A 12,384-nucleotide genomic window follows, 5' to 3' on the forward strand; every position below is an offset into this window, starting at 1 on the left:
GGGGGGGGAGGGGGGGAGAAATGCATGACTGGGACTGGACACTGTCAGGGGGTGAGGAGAAAATGGGGAACTGGGAGTTGGGAAGGGGAGGTGACTGGGACTGACTGGGAAAAGTCAGGATGGGAAAAGACTGGGGCCAAGAGCTGCAGGGATCCAGAGAATTCACAGATTTTAATGTCAGAAAGGAAGAACAATAGATAATCTAGTCTAACCTCAGAAGACACTGGAATGACTGGGCAAGAATGGGAATCAATGTGAGGTGTTACTTTGGCCCTGGTCCTGTAAACTCGTGTGCACACATATAACTTTACATGCATCAGAAGTCTCATTTATTTTAATGGGATTCCTCAAATGAGTAAAGTTGCTCACATGTATAACTGCTTGCAGGATCAGGGCCTTTGTGGCTTTAGTTATATCATATCTTATCTTTTCTCTGTGGCTCACTTGGCTGATTTGTAAAATGAGTGCAGTACTTGTCTACTTCATACGTATACTAGCATCTGAAAGCCCATGCTGTCACAGCAATAAAACTAAGCCCTAAACTTTGCAATATGATTCTTGATTTCTTACTACAAGCCAGAGCTACATAATGACTGTACACAGGCCAACAGCTAAACTATGTATATTCAGCATGGAAAACAGAACTCATGACCTTCTACTTCAAAAAAAACATAAGCTTCTGTTTCTTGAGTACTGGAGAACTCTGTCATTTGTAAAAAAGCCAAAAATGGCTGACAAATTAAAAAATTGGTAACAGCTTTGTTAGCTGTTAGTATCTTGAGCAGTTCTCTTTTGATCCAGTAGAGGGCAGTGGCACACACATTAACAAATTTGCAATGCAGCAAGCGGCTGACATACCAAGCCAAGAAAGACATCTCTTAGATCTCTGGCTTACCTTCTCTAGCGGACAATGTGTGCTGTCTCTGAGAAACGGCAGCAGGTTTGGACGATCGTATTCAGCGTAGAGACTGATCTGTTTCTCATGGTACTTCTGTCCTTTATGATGGTCTCTTTTGAAAAGCTTATGCAAATACTGCATGAACAAAAAGTATCAGAACCAAATAGTCATAAAATAATGGCTACACTGTGAAACTTTCACCACAAACTAACCTTATTAGTAACTTCCTTGAGACTGAACCAAAAAGTGCATTTCAGGATAGAATACAAATCTTTAGGTTTTTCCTACAGTACCTCCATTATAGCTGTATCCCAGGCCAGCTCTGCTAAGCAACTATTTCTGTCAGTACTTTGAGATAGGTGTTTTCTTTGTTACTCAATATGACATTCTTTAATTCATAAAATTATTGCATTTTCTATTTCACCCAAAACCTAGGAGAAAAACATTATGGGAAGCTTTCTATTTTTCTAGATAAGCTCAATTGATTGGATGACCATGGGTCAAGTTTTGTGAGAGAGATCAAATGAAAAATACGGCATGCATGTAATGTGTAAAGCATTAAATAAGGTATTTCAAACTATAAATTAACTGCAAGTAGTAGAATGTGTGATGCTCCTCCCCTCTGGAAAACAGGAATTATGAGAGGATTACTTTAAAAGTTATTTTTATTCAAAGGGAAGCAGACACAATATTTTGAAACTGATGCAGCCTCTTAGCTGTTGGGCATGCAGTTAATCCTCTTTGCTTTATAAGGCTCTTTGACACCAAACTACACTTAATACATGTGTCTGCTATAATTAGATCTCCATTATACAACTCAGTTGACCCCTTCAGGTTAAAGCTTTGACCCCCTCCTATCTACAGGACAAGCTTCTCTTCCTAATACAGTTTACGGTTGATGATGTAGTTCTGCATGAAATAAGTCATACGCTTTATGGAAGTTATTGGTCTGGAAATCCAAATGGTTCACTTTTTCTATCAAGCAGGGAAATGCATCTGTAAATTACACCCATATTCCACTGTATTAGTTGGAAGGAAAGCATCACGCTGGGCAACACTTCTACTGTAAGGACGGGAGGAGGGATGAAAGGGAAAAAGTAACTGACAGCAAAACTGGGCTGCTTTACAATCCAGAACCATAGGTGACGGCCCTCAGTATGGCATCAGGAGAGTAGAAGAATTCATTTAAAAAAATCATTTTACTGTTCTACAAATGTCTTTAGGTCAAAGTTAAAGTAGAATGGTCGGAGGAGCCAATCTGTGTCTCACCCACTCATGTAGCTGATCACTAGCTAAAAGACTTCAATGTTGTGTACCTTTATTCCCTGCTACTGCAGTAGGAGATGGATCTGCATATCAATAGTTAACTGTATTTATAAAAGTATGCCAAGAGAGAGCTCCAGCAGAAAGTTTATTCAGTCAAAAATAAACAGCAAACACTAATATTTACCACATGTTGTAACTCAGGTCTGTTTTCTAATTCTTCTACAACTCTGTCGATCTAAAAAAAAAAAAGGGGGGGGGGTTAGGAACCCTGAGACAGTTATTTCACCTACAGAACAGAAAGGAAGACATGTGTAGTGCAGACAGTCAGCTGATAACAACTCAATGGAGGGTTTATACTCACTGAAATTTTATCTTCATTATCCAATAGCATGTCCACTGCTTTCTGTAAACCAAGTAAAAGGAGCTCAGCTAAGAATGGGTATGCAAAAGCAGCATATGATATCCAGAAAGACTCTTATTGACCATCTGGATATTGTAGACACACACTTTTCATTTGCATTCATTTGGATGGCAGTCTGCAAAATGCCAGTATTTAAAGGGAGAAATTAATTTACTTCAAACTGGAATTTATCAAATATTCCGAAGTATACTTTTCATAAGCTCCTGCATTCAATGGAAGTCAATATAACATGCATGTCAAGTATGCCCTCACATCATGGGCCCCAGAAGACTGCAGCCCTATGTAGCAGAACCATTGTAGTAACACTGCAAAGGGACAGGTTGGCTACAGATAAGGTATGTATAGGAAATCCACACCCCAGTATGGCATGCAGGGGCACAGAATGCATATGGTCTGCATATTCCGCGCACAAAACCCCAAAAGAAATCTGTGGGGGGGACATGCGTCTCTTCACCGCCAGCCCAGCAGTGCGTCTGTTTCAGTGTGCCTGGAGCAGCTTTAGAGATGCAAATCACTGCTGGGGAAGGAGGGCTGGGTGTGCATGCCTGCGGGGGAGACGTTGATCACCATCCGGGGGCGGGGCTGGCCAACAAGCAATAGAGACTCTGTCCCTCTCTCTTGATACTGCGGCTCAAGGGGCGTGGAGGATGATAGATCTTTTTTGTTATGCAGGAACAAGGCTCTGTCCCCGAGGCAGAAATGTAGCTGCCTGACTGCCTAGTAAAATGTAATTTCTTGAGAATTGAAAAAAAACACAATTAAATATTAGTATCATGTTACTGAAAATTGTTTGTTTTTAAGTTAAAGAAAAAAGCTTTTGTAAAAAAAAAAAACACCCACATTTTGTTAATGTTGTGGTTGATGGTTAATTGATCTCATTCTCTGAGGCAGAAATGTAGCAACCTGTCTACATAGTAACATTATTATTCTATTGTTAGTTAACTGTTCTCACTCACAGTCAATTTCCCCAGCAGCATAAAAACCTGTAAAAGTTTTAAGGCCCCTACATTGCCAGAGTGATGTAAAGCCCTATAAATGACAGTAAGGGAATCAGCTAGGAAGATCTATGCACTGTCTCACTTTTTTTCCTGTGCCAAAGTGGCACAATGGGGTTAGATTTTTACGTACCCATTTTTTAAAAATAAAAGACTTTTGAGGGCAAATAAAACATTTACCAAGCAGTCAATAAAATGTCAGGACAGGCACTTCCCAAAGTACCCAGCTAGGTCCAGCACAATGATTAGCAAAACTGTATGACTGTCATGTGTGAAAGTCTGAGCAATTTAAAATGACATTCTAGTCCCGTCCCCCCGCCGTTTGGTGTTCTGTAATATAATCCTGGATTTTCATTTAAATTACAACTGGAATGCAGGGTATTAGTTACCAAGTATTTGTAACTTAACTTACATGTATTTAGGAAATGCTGAATAGTTATTGTGACTTTTTTCCCTGTATTTGTAGTTTAAATAACTTACCAAAACAATTGAAACTGGTATGATTATATTGCATTATTTTGACAAATAAAATTTGCGGAATTTTTGCAGAATTTTTAATTTTTTGGTGCAGAATCCCCCCAAAAGTAAGTTGGGCTCCAGGCAGTGCTTAATTAGTAATGAAAGAGGTACTGGGGCTCAAGCAATTAGGTGCCGGGGCTGATCCAGCAAACCCAGGGGTGCTGGGGCTATGAACTACCAAGTCAAGATGTGCCAGGGCTCAGTCCTGGCAAACCCTGGCACAAATTAACAGGATAACCTTACGTAGACCAGTGTATGGTCAGGCATGAACACATCAGGGGTGTGGCCAAATGGATCCAGTTTTGTTCCCCACCACCACCACCAAAGGAATAATCTCATGTCAATACCCTGATCTTCAGACATAACCTACTGTATCTCTCAAGTGAAATCATAGACCCACTGTACTTAAATACTTGTAAAGACAGCACACCAAGAACAATACCGAGCATACCAAAGACTATGTTTCAGCCTCAAGGCTACAGCAGCAACAACAGAGGGACTGCAGGTTCGGCCCAGGGGTGGGGTAAATTCCATCCCCCAAAGCTTGTGTCATTCATTCATCAAGAAAAGTTCATCTGCCTGCATTCTAGCCAATTTCAAGGAAAGAATACTGACTTAGGTTGAGAATTAGGTTGATCACCTTGTACTTTTGCAAGCAAATTAGTCAGCTGCATACAAAGAAAAGTGGTGAGACTATCCAAAATGTGTGTGAGGTTAAATCCACTTCCCCAAATGTTTGTTGCTTTTTGGCTCGTTAACCTTCCTAATTTGATTGGAAACACAGCAATAATCTTGTAGCAGTCAAAGCCCTGGGTGATGCCTTACAGGAGATCTGTGGCTGAAGGAAAAGCAGAATACAGAAGCCAATATCCACTATGGCATTTTGAGAGAAGGATTTTGTTCTCAGGGATGTATGATATTTTTGTTTCCTGACTCCAGATGATGCAAATATAGTAAGTGCCTTCATGTCACCTCCCAATGTGTTTAGCCATAGAACACAATCCCACTTCTATAGCATTCTGTTTAACAGGCATTCAGTTCTGACTTGCTGAAATATTTATGGCTCAGAAAGAGATAAAGTATCATTAAAAATCATCATACCTCTGAATCAAAATCCATGAGTAGAACAATTTTGTCTCTGATAGAACTGAAAAGATTATGTTTATGGATCAACTGGAAAACATCTTTGTGTCTCAGTGTTAGGTAAATTTCAAGGGCTTTGCCATAGCGTTGGTCATAGGTGTATCTGAAAGAGATGACGTCATGACACACAAAGCCATCCACATTTGAAATTAAGAAAATCATGCACTAGGATGAAAATGGACATGTTACTTGTTTCGAGGAACAAAAATGTTAATAGTTTAAATAATTCACTGAGAAAAAACATGGACAATATGATTTTCAACAGTTTATTAAACTAGTAGCCTGATGTGATTTTTGTTCCATCCCATTGCTCCACTCCATCCAGAAAAGAGTTGCTAAGGATTGCAATCAATACATTTACACAGAGAAGCTGGAACAGAAACTGGTTGATATTCCAAAAAATGGATGATGGTAATTTCAATCAAGGGAGGCAGTCAAATGCTAACAGAATATATTATACCATTCAATAAAGATGGTTTTATACAGTTTGGTTTGTATAAAGGAGTTTAAAATGCACTCACAATTCCGCAAGAGTTCTGAGCAAGGTCCTATTCTGTGGGTCTTTCTTCAGGTGATCCACTACTACTTGAACTATGATCGCATTGTTATAGAGATCTCCGGGCCACTCTTTTATCAGCATTGCGAAACCCTAAAAGTGGAAGTGATCATTGATTAACAGAAATAGAAAGAACTGCCTAAATCATATTTCAGAGCACCAAAGCCTCAGCTAGGCTTCTAAAATTGCACCAGTCATTTTTCACCCACTTGTGGGCATCCACAAAAATATGAAATTGAGGGTACAAGTTTTGCTTTTTTAGGCCCTGATCCTGGATAGACTTGTGAACATATTTAACTTTATGCACACAAGACTTTGTAGGATGAGCGACAGACTGTTTCACCACCTGTATGCCAAGACAGAATTCCTAATGATGTTACTAGGAGGCAGTCTATTTTGGACAAAACAGATAAATTAAAGTAATTAACATTGCTTTTAAATGTGGAATAACCAAAAAGAGAAGGATAAACGGTGAGACTTCCACAGATATACTTTTACTGACAGTGACACGGAGTCCATATTTTTATGCAAAAAAGATAAGACCTTCATTTTTAAGGCCCATAGTGTACACACACATCCACTGAAAGCGTGCTCTGAAAAAAAATGACGTGCATATTTATGTGCACTTCTACTGGGATTTGCGCACATGCAGCTTTCTGAAAAATGTAGTCCAACACAACGTCGTAAAACCCAGGCAGCTTCCCATGCAAGGTCTCTATCCCACAACTTGTTACACACAAGTGGATTGTATAGAGCCCTCTCCGTTGAAGTCAATGGGGCTCTGCATGGTCATAGCACTCCACACTGCATAATTAAGTTGCAGGATTGGGATGCAAGGTTCTGATCTTATGAGGGACTGAGTTCCCTCAGTTGAAGACAGTCAGCACCTCTCAAGGTCCAGCCCTATGACAGAATACTGTCATTACTAATACCATTTTAAATTGCTACATTTCAGAATCACCAAACTACCTGGACTGAGACTGAAGAGATATTTTGGTTACTTCCAGAATACACAAATCACAATGTGTGGGCCATTTAGCATCCTTACCTTACCCTCCATTCACCCTTTTCCACACCTTTGTTTTTCTTGTCTTCATAAATCATATCATGCCATTAGTTAGAGAGTAACCTCTTTTGGACTCTATATACTTTTGTGTTGTTAAACAAATGAATAATAATGATTATTATTAACCAGACACAACACTTGGGTCTCTAAACGAGGTGGACTGATAAGTATTTCAATGTTTATTGCAAACATTATTGGCTTTCATTCTTGCTTTGTTGTTAAACCTAGCATCAGTGCTCTATTTGACTACTGTAGAGTTGGCTACCAATTTTCTAAATTGCTCTTTAATGATATTCTAGTAAGGACTATTACATGTGGATGTGTCGGAACACAGTACCTCATAGTCACTCTCCAAAAACTCATGCAGGACCATTTCATAGATGAGAGGCTTCAGAATTGGATCCCGTCTTGGCAAATAACGGCTAATTGCCTACAGGGGGAAACAGAATAGCATGGAGTTAAAATAAATTATTGTGCTTAAATATCCTCAGATGGAATACACAAAAACGAATTCTTTCCCAACAATTTGAAGTATACAAGCAAGAATAGCCCTTGGTAAACATTAAAAGTACTGTAAATTCAGATGTTAAGTAGTTTACCTTAAAATAGTCCCGATCTGGGTTCCATTACTCACTTGAAAGAATTTTCATGAGAAAAGATGTAGGTGAGATTGGAAATCTGCCCAGTGTCACTAAGCTTTTCTTCATGTTGCAACAGGGCAGTGTGTCACAGATGCATTTAATTGTGAAGTTAGTACTGAGGATTATCTCTGTATTGTTTTACAACTTTTGGGTACACGAGCCATCTAGTCCAATCTCATTGGCTTCAGCCATTTGAAAGGAAAATCCTATACGTTCAAGTTACGAGTTAGCACCTCAACAAAATCTACTTGACTAAATGTGCTACCCATTACTGAAAGGGTATTAAAGCACTCATCTGGCACAATAAAATAAACTTACTTTTCAAGGTATCATCTCATCTGTCCAAACAAAGCTTAAGCTGGGAATAAGTAAAAACAACCACCAAAAAACTTGCAAAACTAAGTTGTAACTTCAAAAATGTTTTTTCCATCAAACACTGAATAGAACGGTTTGATCTGATGTCCTATAAAGGTATTAAGAAATTACATCCCAACAATCAAGAGACAGGAGCATGTTTCAGGGGTGAGATCAATTCACATCATGTAATTATAGCAGAGCATATTATTATGCACTACAGTTCTATCTAAATGTAAAGTGATATTATTATAGCAATAGGGTTTACATTAGCAGATTATCAGTGCACACTTTGGATGTGTTGTGACTCTGAGGCACATGGCTGAAGTACCAGAAAAGTTCACCTACAACCTGCTAAAACATCTGTTTAGGTACAGGTCAGAAAATGGGACATACACACACACACACACAATCAGGGACATTTTTTGATTAAGTTTTGATGAAAAATGGCAATTTTTGTTGCAATTCTCCAAACAGCACTAATGCTTATTTTGAGTTGATGGGACACTAGATGGGGATGGCTCTGAGTTACCACAGAGAATTTTTTCCTCAGTGTGGGTCTTTCCCACATCCTCAGGGTCTGATCACCATATTTGGGGTCAGGAAGGAATTTTCTATCTGGTCAGATTGGCAGAAACCATGAGGATTTTTCACCTTCCTCTCCAGTATGAGGCACGAGTCACTTGCAAGTTTAAACTAGTGTAAATGGTGGATACTCTGTAACTTAAAGTCTTTAAATCATTATTTGAGGACGTCAGTAACTCAGCCAGAGATTAAGGGTCTATTACAGCAGTGGTTTTCAAACTGCGGGTCGCGACCCAATATTGGGTCACAGAATGTAAAGCACTGGGTCGCAGCGGCTCTGGTCAGCACCGCGACCAGGCTGTTAAAAGTCCCATCGGCTAAGGCAGGCTAGTCCTACCTGTTCTGACACTGCACTGCGTCCCGGAATCGGCCAGCAGTAGGTCCAGCTCCTAGGCTGGGGAACCACGGGGCTCTGTACCGGCTCCACACTCCCACTGGCCGGGAACTAGTGCCTCCAGACAAGGCGGTAGCAATCAGGGAGTCCTGCAAAGCTTAGTTGCTCAAGCTTCAGCGTCAGCCCCAGGTGGCAGGGCTCGGGGACAGCAGGGCTTCATCTTTCTGGCCGGGGCCCCAGCAAGTCTAATGCCGGCCCTGCTTGGCGGACCCCATGAAACCACCTTGCGGTCCCCAGTGGGTCCTGGATTCCTGGTTGAGAACCACTGTTCTAGATGACCTTTGTTTCCCAGTGGCCACTGGGAGCTCCCATTTTCTTTTGGAAAATCTAAATTGGAAATATTAACTATAACAAATTAGGGCAGCTTGCAGGATGGGAGCCCACACAGGCAAGCCCCAATACTCCCACAGAGACCCTTTGTAATAGAAAAGGGATCTGGAAGTAGCATGACAAAGCAGGTGTACTCGCCGTGGGGACTGGAAGGGGAAAGGCGATTTTAACTGCTCTTCTCATACTTCTATTCTGTTCTTCTCTACCCCTCAGCTGCCTCCTAAACAAGGGCTCTTCAAAAATAACTGATCTACATCTCAATGCAATCCTTAGATTCCTAAATACAGCCTCAGTGCATAGCAGCCCAGCCACTTCTTTCTCCCTGCAGCCTGGCCAGAGTACTAGAGCAGTACTTTTCCCTTTGAAGTCCCATTGTTAGCAGAGGGACTTCAAATGGAAAATGCTGCTTTCTCCTGCAGTTTTGCCTCAGCACCCAACAGGGATAAAGAAGCAGCTGAGTTGCTTTAAAAGGCACGTAAGAAGCTGAACTAAAGGCCGAGTTAAAGTTCCTAATGTCATTATTTTGTTTTGATTTGTTTAAGATCCCTAGTTGAGGTGGGGAATTTGGGGGGGGAAGGACTTGGGGATGGCAGGATTAAAAAAAAAGAGACTGAGGGACTTGGATGCCTTAGTAGCTAAGTCCTGCACCATTTGACCCATTACAGAAATGTAGTTTGCAAAAGGGGGAAATACACAGAAACATTCTTCCTCCCCTTATTCCCTCTTTTAAAAGTAATAGGTAGAGACTTTTTGAAGGTGCATGAGGGGATCCCAACCATGAGTCAGTATACAGCTGTGACATCACCAAAAAGGCACTATGAGCCAATCAGCATATGGAAGCCAGTCCTGCAAATTCTTAAAGCCCCTTGGGATCAGATCAATTGTCTGGACAACAGCATCATCTGTTAGCTAAACACATTGTCAGCTAAAACATTAAGGATGCTTTGCCTGGACTCCATTAGAAGTTGATTGGCTTGTGAACTAGGGGCCATAGCAAAATGCCTGGCTAATACTACAGAATTTGTATCTATAGCCCTTTCACTGTTGAGGAATCCCGGAACCTTAGTTTCACTACCACTTTGCTCATTTGCACATTACATTAATTTGGAACATTTCTTATACTTCAGATAGCACCTTACAGGAAGGATTTAATTTTTAAAAAAGACACCCTTTTTAAAATTAGTAATTCTATCATGACAGTAGACCATGTATATATTTCAGAGCTCAGAACCTAACATCTAAGATGATTTCATTCCCTATTTAGTGTTGCAAAGCACCTTTGTCTCAACCCATAAGCATAACCCCCTAAAATACATTAGAAATAGTTACATTTTGGATCAGCTATTTTATTCAACGTGTATTGATTGGATTATGGATTACAATACATAAATCCTGACTGAAATTAATAGACAAATATTTCAATGAGACACAAGAGAATTCAAAACCCACTTCAGGAAACAGTCCAGTTAGGATTGGCCTGATTTCATTAACCTTTCATAGCAGTCAGGTACCATAAAAAACTGAGGAAGACCATATACAATTGTAATGGGAAATGAAAAAAAGAATATGCTGGAACTGCAGCTTGAAGTCAAATAATGTAACATTACAGCTTACGTTTTTCTACAGTCTGCTTTCAGAAGGGTGAAAACAGCCAACTGTTTAGAAAGGCAGTAATTTAACAAAGAGGTTTTTGCAGCAAACCTGCAAATATTTTTATATTTTACGGTCTGCTGGATGACATAAGTGGAGACAAGAAAACATCCACTCATGTCCTCTCTCCCCTAAAAAAAAAAAAATCAAACCAAAGGGGGCAGGAGTAGGGGGGATGACAGCATATCACAATTTCACGTGTACATGCACTCAGGTCCCTTACCGGATTGAAATACAGAGGGAAAAACATGAGATTTCATCTTCCAATGTGGCAAAGTGTGCACCGAACCACTAAGAACTCATAAAAACGGTGCTGTTCTCTTACTAGTATGACTCTACCAAAAAAAAAGAAAAACCCGCAAACATTTCTAAAAACTAATGTTGAAACACCTTCACTCTTTGAACAGAACTAAATAGCTCAAAACCAGCAAAGAACTGCATGCTGTGAGATCTTAATAATATGTCCTTTTTGGCTCATTGAGCTTAAATAGGAAGACATAAAATTCAGAAATAAGTGTGTATGTGATATCAAAGGGAGAGCGCATAATGTTTTCTACTCTTTTGGGAGTGACTGCATTCAGCCTTATGTTGTGGGCAATTTATTAACTGAGAATCTTACAGAGAATGTGTACTCTTACAGTAGTTCATTATGCTAGTACTGGCAAGACACAAGAAGGGACAGAATGCTCCCCCTCTCCCTACTGTTTTCAGTGTCCAATAGAGGGGAAATCTGTCACTTTACAACTTAATTATTCTTTAGTGCTGAAAGGAAAAATGCTGCTCTACAGAGGGGGCTCAGAATTTTGTGAAGGGGACATTAAACCCAGCAATGGTAAACTGGCAAAGGAATTCCACTCCGGATTTTCAAAAGGTCCTTAAGGGTGTTTGAAAATCAATGGGAATAACCAACCTTAGGCACATATGAAAATTCCACCCTCCATAAATAAATACTCCTTTGTGTGGGGGTGGGTAGGTAAAAGGGACAGAAAGTTAAAAATATGTTGGTAGGTACACAGTTGTGCTACACTTCAAACACTGCTTCACATATATGTATTAACCTGTATGAGAACCATACAACTGCTGTCTTGCTGTTCATAGATTACATTTTGACTTTAAGAACCAATTTGCAGCAGGCTACCGCATCTTGGGTGCGCATACTTGTGTATTAGATATATATATAAAATTTTGGCTCAATGGATATCACATGTGTTTGGTCAACTTCAGTCCCCATAGAATAAACATTGGTCAGACCACACAAACACATCAGTTAGGAAAGATGAGTTAACCTACCTTAAGTTGTCCTATTTCTTTAAACTTATAAACTTCAAATTCCCAGAGTTCTGTGTTTTTTCCAAGTATTTTCTGACATTTTCTGAGGGAAAAATGACAGCAATTACAAATAAAGTTACATGTATGGACGAACAAAAACATGATTGTGTTGGCTATGTTCCCTCTACTCCCTCCACCCTCCAAACCAGGCACCTTTCAAGGCCCTGTGTTTTAGCAGTCATTATTCAAACAAGGTGTTCTGGACACCACTTTCTTCAGAGCATATCAACACTGTTC

The 12,384-nt window shown here is 40.0% G+C and overlaps 1 protein-coding gene across 8 annotated transcripts in view; it reads right to left on the minus strand.

Annotated features, from left to right (window-relative positions):
• Positions 1 to 12,384, minus strand: part of VPS41 (VPS41 subunit of HOPS complex) — a 152,566-nt gene that overhangs the window by 39,827 nt on the left and 100,355 nt on the right. For all 8 annotated transcript variants that reach the window (XM_024106434.3, XM_042844793.2, XM_024106435.3 and 5 more), the window contains 7 exons: positions 12,109 to 12,190; positions 7,202 to 7,294; positions 5,764 to 5,891; positions 5,201 to 5,345; positions 2,526 to 2,567; positions 2,349 to 2,399; positions 896 to 1,033 (listed from right to left, as the gene is read on the minus strand). In XM_024106434.3, the coding sequence (XP_023962202.1) occupies positions 896 to 1,033; positions 2,349 to 2,399; positions 2,526 to 2,567; positions 5,201 to 5,345; positions 5,764 to 5,891; positions 7,202 to 7,294; positions 12,109 to 12,190 (679 nt within the window). The remainder of the gene's footprint in view (positions 1 to 895; positions 1,034 to 2,348; positions 2,400 to 2,525; positions 2,568 to 5,200; positions 5,346 to 5,763; positions 5,892 to 7,201; positions 7,295 to 12,108; positions 12,191 to 12,384) is intronic.

This window comes from Chrysemys picta, chromosome 2 (genome assembly GCF_011386835.1).
Source record: "Chrysemys picta bellii isolate R12L10 chromosome 2, ASM1138683v2, whole genome shotgun sequence".
Lineage (NCBI taxonomy): Eukaryota > Metazoa > Chordata > Testudines > Emydidae > Chrysemys > Chrysemys picta.